General features: G+C 35.3%; 1 protein-coding gene across 3 annotated transcripts in view; it reads right to left on the reverse strand.

Annotated features, from left to right (window-relative positions):
• Nucleotides 1-15,873, reverse strand: part of BRAF (B-Raf proto-oncogene, serine/threonine kinase) — a 165,533-nt gene that overhangs the window by 34,371 nt on the left and 115,289 nt on the right. For 2 of the 3 annotated variants that reach the window (XM_036111326.2, XM_036111323.2), the window contains exons 9-14: nucleotides 9,111-9,146; nucleotides 8,743-8,779; nucleotides 4,919-5,055; nucleotides 4,557-4,674; nucleotides 2,623-2,707; nucleotides 1,140-1,316 (exon numbers count right to left, since the gene is read on the reverse strand). In XM_036111326.2, the coding sequence (XP_035967219.1) occupies nucleotides 1,140-1,316; nucleotides 2,623-2,707; nucleotides 4,557-4,674; nucleotides 4,919-5,055; nucleotides 8,743-8,779; nucleotides 9,111-9,146 (590 nt within the window). The remainder of the gene's footprint in view (nucleotides 1-1,139; nucleotides 1,317-2,622; nucleotides 2,708-4,556; nucleotides 4,675-4,918; nucleotides 5,056-8,742; nucleotides 8,780-9,110; nucleotides 9,147-15,873) is intronic. The other variant, XM_036111324.2, reaches the window with a different exon arrangement.

Here is a 15,873-nt window from a genome sequence, read left to right on the forward strand (position 1 = left end):
GATATATTGCCCAGTTTGGAGACAGAGAGGGTGATAGTTCAATGGGAAGATGTAAGAGCCAGATCTGATTTTGAGTCCTGGTCCTATGCTTACTTGCTCTAAGTGATCTTGAGTCAGAGAGCTCTATATGTCAGTACATAGATACACTTTTATCCTTTTATTCTAATTTTAAAATGTAAAAGCATAGTGAATATGGGGAAAGTATAATGGCTTGGGAGTCAGATTCTGAGTTAAACACCTTTGCTGCTGCTTATTAAATGTGCAGCCTTAGACAGTCATTTAAAAGCCTGAGTTTCCTTATCTGTAAAAGCAAATAAAAATATGTACTTTATAAAAGCATTATAAAGATTAAATCACATAATGACCTATGCATGTGAAAGCCATTTGTATACTATAAAATGTAAATTTAAGACACATACATATTTTTAAACTACCCACAGAGCTTTCAAACTTGTATTTTACTCATTTAAAATTTTTCATCTAAGTGCTTTCAAAATTTATTAAGTTTTATCTTTTGATTTATCTCTTCATTTGTACTTAAGAGTTGCATGCAAAATTTATCCTCCCAGTTGGTTCCCTATTTTGACTGATGATAAATTGTATTCAAATAACATTTGATCTTTTAAATTACATAGCAAAATTCAATGGATATGAACAACTCAGCTTGAAATCCTCAAAAAGGATCAAAATGCAGATTTTCATTTAACTTTATTTCACACAGATGACCATTCTGTAATAATAAATATGGGTACATGGAGAAAATAATTTGAAAGGATAACTTAATCATTTTGTACACTTCAGTAACTGTTAATGACTTCTCAGTAGGGGTTTTTTTGTTTTGTTTTTTTTTTTGGCCTGTTTTGTTTTCTGAACCTTCACTGACAAATGACTGCATGCTCAACATAAATTTGCAGTCAGGTATTTGCTATCAAATACTTGATACACGTTTTTGAAGACTGTACTAGAGAGATACTATTTTATTTCTTAGTATCATATTGTTAGCCATTAGTTAAAAGTGTCCATTTGTTACTAGACAGTAATTTAAAAAGCAACCCAAAAGAGTATTAGCTAAAACCTTTAAAATACCATCAGTGGTCTTCAAAAATATTTTACAAGAGATTTAACAGAATGGAACTTACTCCATGCCCTGCGCAGTCTGCCGTGCAATATCTATAAGCTTGATCATCTCGAATTTGGTCTCGATGATGTGGAGATGGTGATATAAGCTGGAGCCCTCACACCACTGGGTAACAATAGCTAGTTGGGGCTTTGTTGAATAGCCCATGAAGAGTAGGATATTCACATGTCGAGTTTTCCTATAAAAGGAAAAATGTAAGTAAGTAGTAAAGTTTGATAAACTTCAGCAAATCTTTAACAAGTGGGCCAAAGCAGACTAATTATCAGATATTGTTAGAAAAAAGTATTTTAAAAAAGACAGTGGAGGGGGCGCCTGGGTGGCTCAGTTGGTTAAGCGACTGCCTTCGGCTCAGGTCATGATCCTGGAGTCCCGGGATCGAGTCCCGCATCGGGCTCCCTGCTCTGCAGGGAGTCTGCTCCTCCCTCTGACCCTCCCCCCTCTCATGTGCTCTCTCTCTCAAATAAATAAATAAAATCTTTAAAAAAAAAAAAAAAAAGACAGTGGAGGGGCGCCTGGGTAGCTCAGTCGGTTAAGCATTCGACTGTTGGTTTTGGCTCAGGTCATGATCTCAGGGTGGTGAGAGGGAGCTCCGCCTCCTGCTCTATGCTCAGTGGGCTCCTCGCTCAGCGGGAGTCTGCCTGAGATTCTTTCCCTCTGCCCTTCCTCCCACTCACGTGTGCACACGCTCTCTCTAAAATAAATAAATCTTAAAAAAAAAGACAACGGAAGGATAAATTTAGAAATGACCGTAGGAACTGTCTAGTCTAATATCCTACCCCTTTCAGAAAGGTCTTAAATTTTAATATACCTCACAGATGGGCAACTGGAGGTTGCTTAATTACCTTCAATTATGTGAAGTTCATCACTGAGATTGTAGCTTATTTCCCCCACTCCCTTTTTTTTTGTCTCTTAAGTGGTTCTAGTCTTACAAAGTTCTTTGAGGTTGAGAAAAAATCATTTCCCTACAACTTCCACCACTGGCTTTCCTGTTCTGTTCTCTGGAATAAAACAGAGTAAGTTTGTACCCTCTTGAACATAATGGCCTTCAATGGACCCAAATATCCTCAGTTCTGTTGACTGTTTTTCCCCTAAAAGTTATAGTACCAGAATACTCCTTGTCTAAGTTGTCCTTGCCTGGATATACTCTAGTTTGTTAATGTTCCTCAAGTTCCAGGGCTTGATACAATCTTTAAATGTGTTCTGGTAAGTTTAGAATTTTGAGAGTATTATTTTGCTAAGTGGTGATACGATTTCCCATGATCAGAATACTGTATTTCTATTAATTCACTCTAGGATTAATTTTTCCATCAGTTATACCACATAATATTGTACACCACTTGAAGAATATAGTTAAAGACAAAATATACTCAGACAAGCTCCATTTTATCCACTTTTAGTAAAACTGTAAAGCCACCAGCAGCTGTCCCTGGAAAACAGAAGATGAAGATAACTTCTCTGGAAAACAGTAATTCACACATGCTCACCTGAGTACTCCTACTTCATTTTTGAAGGCCTGTAACTGCTGAGGTGTGGGTGCTGTCACATTCAACATTTTCACTGCCACATCACCTAAAAAAGAATTATTATTCCAAATGTCATTCCAATTTTTTAAACTTAAAAAATATAAAAAAAAACTGTTGGGTATTTTCACTAATTACCATGACCTTAAATCCATATCATTATTAAAGTGCATATAAATGTTCTAAGGATAAAAACTAAGTGAACAATGATACTCCTATATTAGTATTTCAAAATACCAATCCAAAAAAATAGCCAATGTTGTTTTTCCCCTGGAAATTTAGTTTAACCAATTAAGTACCCATAGTATTTTCCTGGTTATTTAACAATATTAAACTAGATGCTTTTATTAACTGAATGTTGAAACTACCAATGACAGGCCGAAGCTTGGCTGAAAGAGAAAACTGCAAAATTTCCTTATCAGAGTACTTAACATGTTTTTCAAATCCACAGATCACCTTCTTTTGCTTAGGAAAATTATTTAAATTGTAATAAAAAAAAACACAATTTCATGTGAAACAGGTAGAACTCTTACACAGTGTGGTACAACAACTTGAAAGACTTCTGGTAGCATCTACTAAAACTGAACCTATGTATAGCCAGAGGTCCCACAATTCTTTCTTAGGTATATGCCCAGCAAAATGGAACATATGTTCACCAAACATGTACTAAGAATATTCACAGCAGCAGCATTCATAATAGCCCCAAACTGGAAATGATTCAAATGCTCATCATACAGTAGAGATCGAAAAAGAAATCATGGTATAGTCACACAATGAATACTACACAGAGAATGACCTATAACCACACACAATAATAATTGCACTTTTTTGCAGATATATTATACTTTGATGTAATTATTGATTTTTCCTGATTATCAAAGTAATATAGTAAAAAACATTTTGAGAACATAAAATTAAAATCACTTATAATCTGTCACTCAGAAATGATCATTGTTAACATACTGATAAACATCCTATTAGGCTTTTATATGTATGCAATGTGAATATTTATGAATACATATGAAAAGATAACCTAAAAAGATATATACTAAAATACTGATGGTCATTTTTAATTTTGTTATATATTTATTTCTAGGTAGTATCATAATATGAAGTATTACACATGCTGCTTTGTAAAATTCAATATACCACGGATAGCTTTCTGTATCAACAAATATAGATCACACTCTTTCATGTCTATAGAATCATATATGGAGATTATCAATTTATCCTGTCCTCTATTAATGAACAGGTAAGTTTATTTCCAGTTTCCATTAAGTCTCTAATGAATATACTTGCACACACATCTGTTTGTTTCTGTCCAATCAGTTGTAGTTCTACAAATGGAATTGTTAGCTCAACATACATATTGACAAAGTGCCCTCCAGAAAATTTGTAACAATTTATTTTTCTACAAGCAGTGTTACAATCACAGTTATCAACATGGTCAATTAAAAAAAAAATCTGTCCACTTGAGAAGCAAATAATGATTTCTAGGTTTTGATTTTGCAATTCTTTGATAACTAATGAGGCTAAACATTTTAATATGTTTATTGGCTATTTCCTCCTTTGGTAAGTACACTTTCAATGTTTACTTGTGGTTTATAATACAAAGAAAATCAGCAAAAAGACTTCTAAAAGAAAAAAAAAATCTCGGGGTATATACGCTCTCCTAGAGAATTATCTTTAAAAATTATTACTCTAATGGTAAGAGTCCTGGTTGCTATGAATCCAGTTTTTATTTCCCATAATTTTTGTTAGAAACCCTTTGGTGGGCTCTTGAATCTGATCAAAATAGCTTAACGATGCAAACAGTAAATATTCCCTTTGACATTTTTCTATAGAAGTTGTTAAACATGTCCTGTTTTAATTTGTGTGTCACTGTATTACATACATACCATGCCACTTTCCCTTGTAGACTGTCCCAAATGACCCAGATCCAATTCTCTGTCCCACTGTGATCTGCCCATCAGGAATCTCCCAATCATCACTTGAATCCCGTCTACCAAGGGTTTTCTTGGTAAAATTTGTGCAAAAGTCATGCCAAAGCAAACAAAAAAGAGAGCAAAAATCAGTGTGTGGGAATGCTTTAAGCAAAAAACTATCAGCTCTTATATTTATTTCATTAAGGGAATTCTGTGTCACATACTGATGTATCATGCACCACGATATATCACACCATCTAAAAGGTGACATTACATTTAGCTATGACTTGTAAAACAAAAGAACTTAGAGGAAAAAAGATATCATATATTCTCACCATTCGATTCCTATCTTCTGAGGATGAAGATGATTTCCTTTCCCGCTGAGGTCCTGGAGATTTCTGTAATGCTTTTACATTAGTGAGTGAGCCAGGCAATGAAGCAGGGGGGGTGGCAGACAAACCTGTGGTTGATCCTAAGTTAGTGAAATGAAAAATATATCTATTAAAGGAGGATCAAGTATATTAATTTATTGGGGGCAGATGGTGGGGAGAGATTTAGACTTCTTTTAAAAATGCAGCGTATCTTTAAATATACACCTTTTGGAAATGACAGGCCAAGAAAAAGTCTCATTTGGTGATTTGCACTATAATTTCTTTTAGTTTTCTGGCCAATTTAATGACTTTTAAAACATCTGATTACAGATACAAACTCTGTTTATTGGTACAGAGTGCAGAAGAAAAATAATCCTTCTAAAGTAAGAGATCAATACTGAAACAATACTCTCAAGTTTTTGTTTCTTCGATAAAAAGAAGCAAAATCAATTTAAAAACACCTTTGTAACTATTTTATGTTACCTCAACAGCCAATCAATATAAAAACACATGGAAACTCCCAAAAGGAAACATATTATAATAATGGCCTTAACGTTAAGAATATCTGGCTCTATCATTTAGCCACTAAAACTTTAAAAATCCTATACTATTTAACTCTTAAATAGTTAGAAATATTGGTCAGTTCATTGGTTCCTGGATTCCTATTCTACTAAACAAAGATTATTTGTTACCTGTATAACAAAGTTAATGTAAACAAAGCCAAGCAGGTTTCTCAAGATTTTCTGAAAAATCGCTACCCATACAGAGTCAGAGCAAAGTAAGTGCTATGGCCTCTTGGCCAATTTACTACAAATGGAAATATCCTATCAACCAAGTGAGCCCCATGGGTACACTGTAAGTAGACTCAGTTGGCAGGGCCACGTCCTTTTCCAAATGCTGACTAAGCAAAAATCCCAAGTTCATCTACCTGGTTTAGAGGGGTTCGGGCCAATGACTCTTAGTAGGGCCTGTATAGCTAAGTAGAACTGAGATGTCCAATAATATTTGCATATACAGAACAAAAAGATCTCCAGAGAATCTTTTTTTTTTTTTTTAAAGAAGATTATTATTTGGGGATAGGCAGGTGTCACTACCTTTCAAAGAATAAGGATACCAATGACTATATTTCAATGTTAAAACTATAGAATTTTATCATCACTGCATCACACATGTCATCATGTAGAATTTCCATAATCTAACATGCAATTTTCTAAGAGAAAATGGCATCTGCAATGTCTTTAACTAGAGCATAATCCATTTCCATTGATAACTTTCAACATCCTAAAGCCTTAACTGCTTGCTCAGGCCTCATAATCCTGATCTACTGAGGATGGCACTGTACTACTTATTTCAGTCACACTACTCAGCACTGTAGGACTTCTAGCCCATTCTATGGATTTTATGAGAAACAGCTGGGCTGAGAGAGCAAAAATCTGAAACACCACCACTATATTCAGAATAAATAACAGACACTAGCAAAAGCCAGTAAATGTAATTCTTTAAAAATATCTATAGCAAGATACTTGTCTGAATTTTGACTTAAATCTTTGAAAATCAGTTTAACTACTAATTAAAGGCAAGATGAAATGGAAGAGTGAAATTATACTGTTAGCTTTCCCCCTCATATTAGGGCATAAGTGAGAGTGTCAACCCTCAAATTTTCTAAAGTATGCTAAAATATCCCAAATATATTACAGACCTTTTTTAATGTTCCCTACCTTTGATATAAGATGTACATGTCCTACATTTTAAAAAAGAACCCTGCTATTACAGAAAAATAAAGCCAAAAGTCTAGCAAAATCTCATAACTGGGATTTCCATTTTTACTTTTTTAAAAACCACACAAATTGATAACAAATATTAATAGTCATAAAGGCTACTGATTAAATAGATTAAAATAAAAGTAATTCAGACTGAAGGACACTCCCGCCCCAACATACATTATTTATTGCCACCCACTGAGTTTAAGAAGTTATCAAGGCCAAAAAGTAAGTAATATAACAAAAAACAAGATGGACATCTCAGCTCAGAATTTTCTTGCTTTTAAAAAATTTACAACAGATAGCATACAGAAAGCTTGTGGTAGTGAGTATGTGTGAGAAGCACATTCAGAGCATTCCAGCCAGGCCAAGCAGAAATTTAGTACTGAAAACTCTCACACTTACAAACACACGCTGTGAGGGTGAGGCACAAACAGAATCTGTAGTTTATATTTAGTTTGCTTTGGGTGAAAACAAGAAAGAAGAGCCCAACTACCTCTGAACACTGGGCCAGGCTCAAAATCAAACACTATTTCACTGGGGACAGAATGTAGGAGGGGACTGGGAGTCCGGGATTGGCATTTCCGAAGACAGCGCATCAGCTGGTTCAAAGGGGCTGTTAGAAGAGAAAGAGAGGGGCAGGCAAACACAGGAAGACAGACACACAGAAGAAATGAAAGAAGTCATGGGAATAAATGAGCTGAAGCCTGCTTCACAAAATAATTCTGGATGTCTAAAAAATTCTGCTTGTTTTCATAAAATCCCAATGACTTTTTATAAAGTGACTCATAGGACAAGAAATGCCATTTGATTTTTGGTACTAGGCAGGCAGTTTTTATGACTAAGTCAACTCTGTGATGCTAACATGATGGCAACATTTAAATGCTGGATGTACTGGGCAAAATTATCAAAAGCCACTGTTATTAAGACATATGAAAGTCAAACTGGCAGCAACATTAATTGGCGGGTTCACGGAATAACAAATGGAAAAAAACCACAACTTTTTAAACTACAGGCTAAAGTGAACACTAAATCCAGTATATAAGGCAGGGTTATCATTGTGGCAGGTTCACAGGTATACAGAAACATAACAAAAGATGGTTTATACAATGTTTATTCAATATAAAATATCTTTAAGTCTGGGCTTAGATATTTTGAAGATAAAGCAGGTCACAGTGAAGAGACTGACTCTCAACAAGATAAACAGGTTCTGCAGGTCTTCCTTATTAGACAGAAGACAGCTGAAAAAGCAAGCATGGAGGGCCACCTGGAAGAAATCTTCAAGATAGTTTCAAATACCATTTTTGGGAAAACATTATATAGGGGTAAAATCTTACTTTAAAAGTACTTTCTTAAGCAATGTTTTATGTCCCCAATTTTCAGAGTGCTAGAGTGAATATCTGATGAAAATTCTATAAGAAATCTCAACTCAATTTCTCATTTACTTACTTTATTCACTGGACTAATAAGAGGACAATATGATTTCTATTAGGGTCTATTCTATACAATGCGCATTCCAAATCCTTCTAGAAAGCTGAAGAGAAGAGGCTGACAATTCTAACAAACTGAGAAGTTGTGACAGGCAATCTAAGGGATTCTTCCTAAGAATGATTTAGGAAAATCAAGTTTTAACTGATTCTAAGCTCAATTGTTAACAATTAGTGGTATTAGTGGAGGCTCCCAAAGGAAATTTAGCGTCTTGAGTTTTGGAGATGGTTAGAAATCAGTAAAGTGGGTAAAATAGTTAAGGCTCTCTCTTTGATAATTTTAAAATTGTGGATAGTACATTTAAGACTCCCTTTTATGTTCTCTCTTTTTCTCTACTCATCTTATAAATCAGTTAAAATTTTATTAGATATAAATGATAAATAATAAAGAAAAGCAAAAAATATTTGGGGCTTTCTCTACACATTTTCCTCTGTGTCTGTGTTTAATGAAAGAAGCAAATATAAAGGAGACAAGCAGCAAAGCAATTGCATTTTTCTCTGAGTTTGTTTTTTTGTTTTTTTAATGGAAATCACTACTTACCTCCGTCACTACGAAACCCTTGGTCTCTAATCAAGTCCTACAAATAAACAGTAATGGATATTTATTCAAAGCATATGGTAAGAAAGTAATAACAACACTCAACTTTTCACTAACCATTAACACAAAGGTAAATTCAAAATAATACCTATCTTAATAATGACTTCACAAAACAGAAAGAATATGAAATTAGCTGGTCAACATGATAAAATAAACATCTGGAAGCACTTCCAACCTAACCCTATACTGAAGGGATTATTAGTCCTGATCAAATGCTGAAATCCATTTCAGGCCATTCAAAACCAATGGCTGTGTCACTTCTTAAAAAAAAATTCTACCGGCACATGTTAAGAGCCATAAAATGTTCATACCCTTTGATCCTGTAATTCCACTTCTGGGAATTTTTCCTAAGGAAATAATTCAGAAGAAAAAATGATATGCACAAGGATGTCCAGTGCAGCATTATCCATCATACTAAAAAAATCAGAAATAATTATTTCCCTATTATAGACATACTAACATTTGGGTTGAGTAAATTATGGTGCATCAATTTAATAAGTATTATGCAGCTACTGAAATAATTATGAAGCTTATATTGTGAAACATGTTTATAATGATAAAAAATAAAATTAAATGTACATTGATTACAATTATAAAAATACAGATGTATAAGGAAACATGAGAAGGGAAAAAATCAAAATGGCTCAAACAAGGGTTTTGTTAAAATCTGTCCTTATGATTAAAACATAGCTTTTTACAACAGATAATACTGGGGGTGGGGAGGGACAAGTCTACTGGCAATGCAATGCAATTTGGACCTTCATAGGTAGAACTTTGTTTTTTACCCAGTTTAACTTAAATATGAGGGATTGAATGGCCCCAAATGTCTCTAAACAGGCTCGAAGGCTCTTTGCAAACAGGCAGCTTTTTGTTTATAGGTTAAGACCTAGAGTAAATTCCACAGATGCATTTCTATCATGTTCAATGTATTATATAAAGCCTTCAACATCTTCTACAGAATAACCAACAAATACTTATATATCTGGCAAACAAGGTGCTAGGTATTAGGGGTTGTGTGGCTACCAATAAATATAAAATCCTGGTGGTGTCACTAACTTTTTGTGTTCTTGAGAGCTTGTAATCTAAGTGGAAGAAAGACATACAAACATGGAAATTAAATAATATAAGAATAATAGCTTAAGAAAACAAAAGAGGTGCCAAAGATGCTTAGTTAACCTCCAAATAAACAGTATGGGTGAAAAGATTCTTTTTTTTTTTTTTTTTTAAAGATTTTATTTATTTATTTGACAGAGAGAGAGCACAAGCAGGGGGGAGTGGTAGGCAGAGGGAGAGGGAGAAGCAGGCTTCCCGCAGAGTGGGGAGCCCGACACAGGGCTAGATCACAGGACCCTGGGATCATGACCTGAGCCCAAGGCAGACGCTTAACCGACTGACCCACCCAGGTGCCCCAGGTGAAAAGATTCTTAGTGCTACACAAGTTCAAAGAATAAGTAACTTATAAGACCTGATCACTGGTGAAGTATTTCAAGAGATGAGCTATGAGTTGGGGTCTGAGGGATAGAGAGAAATGTAGGGGCGCTGGAAGCAGAGGACCTGCTGGACAGAAAGAACAAGACAAGGCAGAAAGGCCACATCCCTTTCCTTTTTGCTGCACCAGCCTTGTGACTCCCCATCACCAGGGATCAGCCAGTTTTGCCTTTTTCCACTCTTACTGCACCATAAACTTCTACTTTTCAATCTGTTCTTAAAGCTCCTTAACAACCTTTTTATTTGTTCTAGGTTAAAGAGGATGTTCTATTATTCCAATACTGGCTATTTCAAACTCTTTCTCATGTCCTGTAGTTCCTTTCTTACTTATTATTTTTTCCCTTTAGCATGATAGAGAAAACAGAAGCCATCAGAGAACATTCTGTTCTGCCCCTATATTTACGAATATTTGCACAGTAATGTTAGCTATAATTTCTGAATTCTTACTATGTGCAAGGCACAATAAGAATTTTCAACCCACTGTAAGAGGCAGACACTTCTAGCTTCAAGGTTAAGTCATTTGCCCAAGATCATACAGCCTGTAAAGAGCTGCAGAGCTCTAGCTATGTCCATCTTTAATTCCTCATAGTCTCTGAGGAACTTTGTTTCCACATTAAAGGAACTTTACTGTATCAATTATTCCCTATTTTGTTATTTTCAACCTCTCTCTTCACTTGCTTCTTTCCCTCAAGTTACAAATATGCGTAAGACTCTCACATTAAAAACAACTGTCCCTCAACCCTGCTTTAATCTATAGCCCCTGTTCCTTTACAGCCAAGCTTCTCAAAACTCACACTTAACTCACATCTTCACCTGCCTTGCTCTCCTCCACCAACCCTCTAAAACAGTTCTCAATGAAGTCAAAATGACAAAATGACATAGTCCAATAGTCATTTTCAGTCCTTATCACATTTGAGTCTCATTGGCAACTGACATCAACTACTTCAGCATTCTTGAAGTCCCTTTGGCTTCTCAACACTACTTTCTCTTACTTATCTGAAGTTAGGAAGAGCAGTCCACAAAAGAGACACAAAACGACAGTCTCTGCCTGGACCTCAAATGTTAATAATATTCAATGGGGCTGCATATTCTACCCTACATTCTACCCTATATTCTACATATACTCTTTGAGTAATACATTTACACTCATGGTTTTAACTGACAAATATGCTAATTACTCCAAAATCTGTATCTCTACTCAAGGTCCTTATATTTAACTGCTACTGGTTTTTTTGGGTTTTTTTTAAGGTTTTATTTATTTATTTGACAGAGAGAGAGAGACAGTGAGAGAGGGAACACAGCAGGGGGAGTGGGGGAGGGAGAAGCAGGCTTCCCGCTGAGCAGGGAGCCTGATGCGGGGCTCGATCCCACGACCCTGGGATCATGACCTGAGCCGAAGGTAGATGCTTAACGACTGAGCCACCCAGGCGCCCCTGCTACTGGACTTCTAAACCAGTAAAGTCCCTCAGACATCTTAATGTCAAAATGTTCAAAATAATAGTTACCATTTTCATTTCTACAAGTCCTGTTCTTCCTTTGGTATTTCCTATCCTAATGAATGGAATGAATACTGTCTATTCACCCAAGCCAGAGAAATGTGGGCATTATCTTCTACCTCTCATCTCTTTCAACCCTTTCTTCTACTACTTCACAGAAGAGTGGTTAAGCATAAGCAGGAAAAAGCAGGTTTTATACCCCATTTCAATCATTTATCAGTGATGAGATCTTGGGAAGTTTCTTAACCTCCCCAAATCTAATTTTCTCAACAGTAAAATAAGAATAAAAATAGTACTTAACCCAAGAGTGTTTATGGGGACAGAGTGAGAAAATTTATGTAAAGCTCTTCGTACAGTACTTGCCATAGAGTAAGCATTCATAAACAGTAGGCATTTTCAATATCATTCCTAACAGTCTTGCCTACAAATCTCTCATGAATTCAAGATTCTTCCAGAATATAGAGCTGAGCACTTTCTCTCCCACTCAAAATTTTTCAAACTCTCTACTACCAACTCCTACAGAAACCTTAAAGTAAGACAAAATGCCTTTCAGTATGCACTCTACCTACCTAGTTTTGTCTTCTACCATTCCCTACCCTTCTCCCGAGTCCTAAACTCCTACAATATCAATTATTAATTACATCCCATGCAAAGGTACTTCCATACTTTTGCACATACTATTTCCTTAACAAATGTCCTTTCTTCTTAAAACCCCCACTGAGTGTCCTTAAATCAACTCCTACGCATTCATCTTTTACAATGTGGATTAAATGTTATCCTTTCTCTGTTAAATATTCCTATATACAACAATGTAGAGTTTATTACCCTCTTCTATAAACTACCACTATATATTTTTAATGTCTATTTATTTATATGTCTGATTCATCCATTAGACTCTGACCTCTTTGAGGTCAAAGGCCGTGTTCTAATTCATCCTTAATTCCCAGTTCTGTCATAGTGCCTATCCCAGAGCCAATATTGCCAAGTATGTCAAAAACAAGTCAAAACAACCTTGTTTGCTAGAATAATAAATGATAAATAATGACTGGAGCTGAATGAAATGACTGAAATTGAATGAAAATGCTAAAGAATTTATATATTATCTTAAAATCAGTGCGAAGTCAATGAAAGTTGTGGAACAAGGAAACAGATGATGATAGAGGTGTAAAAAAGTCTAGAGGGAAATAGTCTAAAAGGATGTTAGTATTGAAAAATGGCTACAATTTTGAACATAATGCGAATAGACCTAACTTACAAGATTTGATTTCTTATTTCACAATCTCATTATTCCCATATTTCCCTCTCCCACTTTTTTCTTCCTTTGTATTCAGGTCTAGCTAGATAAAGGAAGACCTTATTAGTTGAGGAAAATTGATATTAGTAAAAGGCCACTTAAAATGAATCCAATAAAAATAGAGAAAAAATTTCAAAGTAAAAAGTGGGAACAAAGTCCAGAATTTAGAAATTTATCTTGAAAAATGAAATTAAAATTTATAATAAAGTTTTTCTTTTACATTTAACAAAAATTTTTTTTCAAGATTTTATTTATTTATTTGACAGAGACACAGCGAGAGAGGAAACACAAGCAGGGGGAGTGGGAGAGGGAGAAGCAGGCTTCCCGCTGAGCAGGGAGCCCGATGCGGGGCTCGATCCCAGGACCTGGGATCATGACCTGAACCAAAGGCAGACGCTTAACGACTGAGCCACCCAGGTGCCCCATAAATTTTGTTTTTTTAAGATTTATTTATTTATTTGAGAGGGGGGGTGGGGGGAAGGGAAGAGGGAGAGAGAATCCTGAAGCAGACTCCACGCTGAGCCTGATGCGATGTAGGGCTTGATCCCAGGACACTGAGATCATGACCTGAGCTGAAATCAAGAGTTGGCCACCAAACTGACTGAGCCACGCAGGTGCCCCAATAAATTTTAAGATATAATTTCAATATGCTAATTCTTAGAACATAGAAATCAAGTTTTTTTTTTTTGGTCAATACAGAAGTTTTGATAGAACAAACTGAAATCCTCAATTTCATATTCATCTTTTATATCACAGGCATAATCATTTTTATAAAAATTGTAGGGGCATCTGGGTGACTCAAACAGCTGACTCTTGGTTTTGGCTCAGGTTATGATCACAGGGTCCTGAGATGGAGCCCTCCCTATGTTGGGCTCTGCGCTCAGCGGGGCAATCTGCTTGAGGGTTCTCTCCCTCTGCCTCTGCCCCTTCACCTGCTCATGCTCTCTCTCTTTCTCTAAAATAAATAAATAAATAAATAAATAAATCTTTATAAAAATTTTAGAGGGCTTCATCAATTCCCTGAAGGGCCTCTATCAATCCTTTGATACTTAAATTATTTTCATTTGAAGAACCTATTATATTGTCATCTTTATGTTTCTTTTCTATTATTAACTGGACTAATTTAATTCTACTGTATTCCTTATTTCTCAATGGCTTTTTGTAATTTCAGTAGTTCTCCAAAGTCCTTTTTCACGGTCTTCATAAAAGCCTTAAAATCTTTCCTTTTTTTTTTTTGCCAGATTTGCAATCAATTTGCATTATGTTTTCATTGAAATGTTGGATAATGATGTAAGGGGATTGGAATGCAAACTGGTATTAGATGGGGAGGAATGTTTGTGTGGGTACTAATATTAAAGTAGTCTGTTAATAAGTGAATATTTTCCTGTTAGGACAATTTTTGCTTCTCTACTCAACCTTATAACTCTGAGGACTCACATAAGGAATGCCTGTAAAATAAGAACAATTCCTATCTTCTAACATACAAGTAACCACCTCACTAATTCTAGTACCCTGTTTATTGGGGAAACAGTTTTAACTTCTTTTTTATTTTTATTATTTGTTTATTTATTTTTAACTTCCTTTTTAAATATAATTACTTTCCCCAAGGCAAACAAGCTTGGTGGGTTTTCTGTTTTGTTGCTTATTACAGAGATTAAGGATAACCTATATTCTTCTTTTTTTTAAAGATTTTATTTATTTGACAGAGAGAGACACAGTGAGAGAGGGAACACAAGCAGGGAGAGTGGGAGAGGGAGAAGCAGGCTTCCTGCGGAGCAGGGAGCCCGATGCAGGGCTCGATCTCAGGACCCAGGACCCGTGAGCCGAAGGCAGAAGCTTAACAACTGAGCCACCCAGGCGCCCCAAGGATAACCTATATTCTTTATATGAAAGCACAAATTCTGGGAGAAGTGACACCTAATTCTAAGATCGGGATCCCCAGCCCACCACAGCTCAGGTAGCAAGAGCACCTTATTCTCTTCTGTTACTCAATTACTGGATTATTCTGTAAATAAAATTTTATGGAAATAAAGCCACACCCATTTGTTTATAATGTATTATATCTGGATGCTTTCACACTACAATGACAAAGTTCAACAGTTGTCATTAGAGATCATATGACCCATAAGCCTAAAATATTTACTATCTGGCCCTTTAAGAAGATGTTTGTTGATCCCTGGTCTATAATATGGAAAATTTCCTGTTTCATCTTCTAACCCTTTTACTGAAACAAGTATTTTTTGATGACCAATTATGTACTTAGTTCTAAGATAGGTGCCAAGTGAACTAATATTAGGAATGGTTTCTGCTGCCAAGAAGATCTAATTGAAGAAGCATCACTAAGGTATATAATTAAGTTACAGTGCGCAAGATAAACCGGAAAAGTAAAAACATCAAGAGTGACCAGCTAGAGGGTGGCTAAAATAATTGAAGATATGGGATTACAGTATATGATGATTACACAAGAGAAGATACATTTTTAAAAATGAATGATTAGAACTTAGGGAGAAACTTTACAAAAAAAGAATATGCAAAAATTCATGATATATAGAGAGATGGAATACAATGTTACAGTCAAAAAAATAAGGAAGGTAAAAGGTAGTTTTGCATGTCTTGTACATAAAGTAATGATTAGTTCTTAAGGGTTATTTAACTCAAAGTTGTACTTTTAGAAATTTAGATAAAGATTTCAAATTGATCTAAATAGAAAATCTGTAGTTGTATTTCTATTTTCTTTACCATAAAATGGCCAAGGGATTATCTGTTAAACAAATGAAGATAAGACTTCTGCAGAAA

This window comes from Halichoerus grypus, chromosome 12 (assembly GCF_964656455.1).
Source record: "Halichoerus grypus chromosome 12, mHalGry1.hap1.1, whole genome shotgun sequence".
Lineage (NCBI taxonomy): Eukaryota > Metazoa > Chordata > Mammalia > Carnivora > Phocidae > Halichoerus > Halichoerus grypus.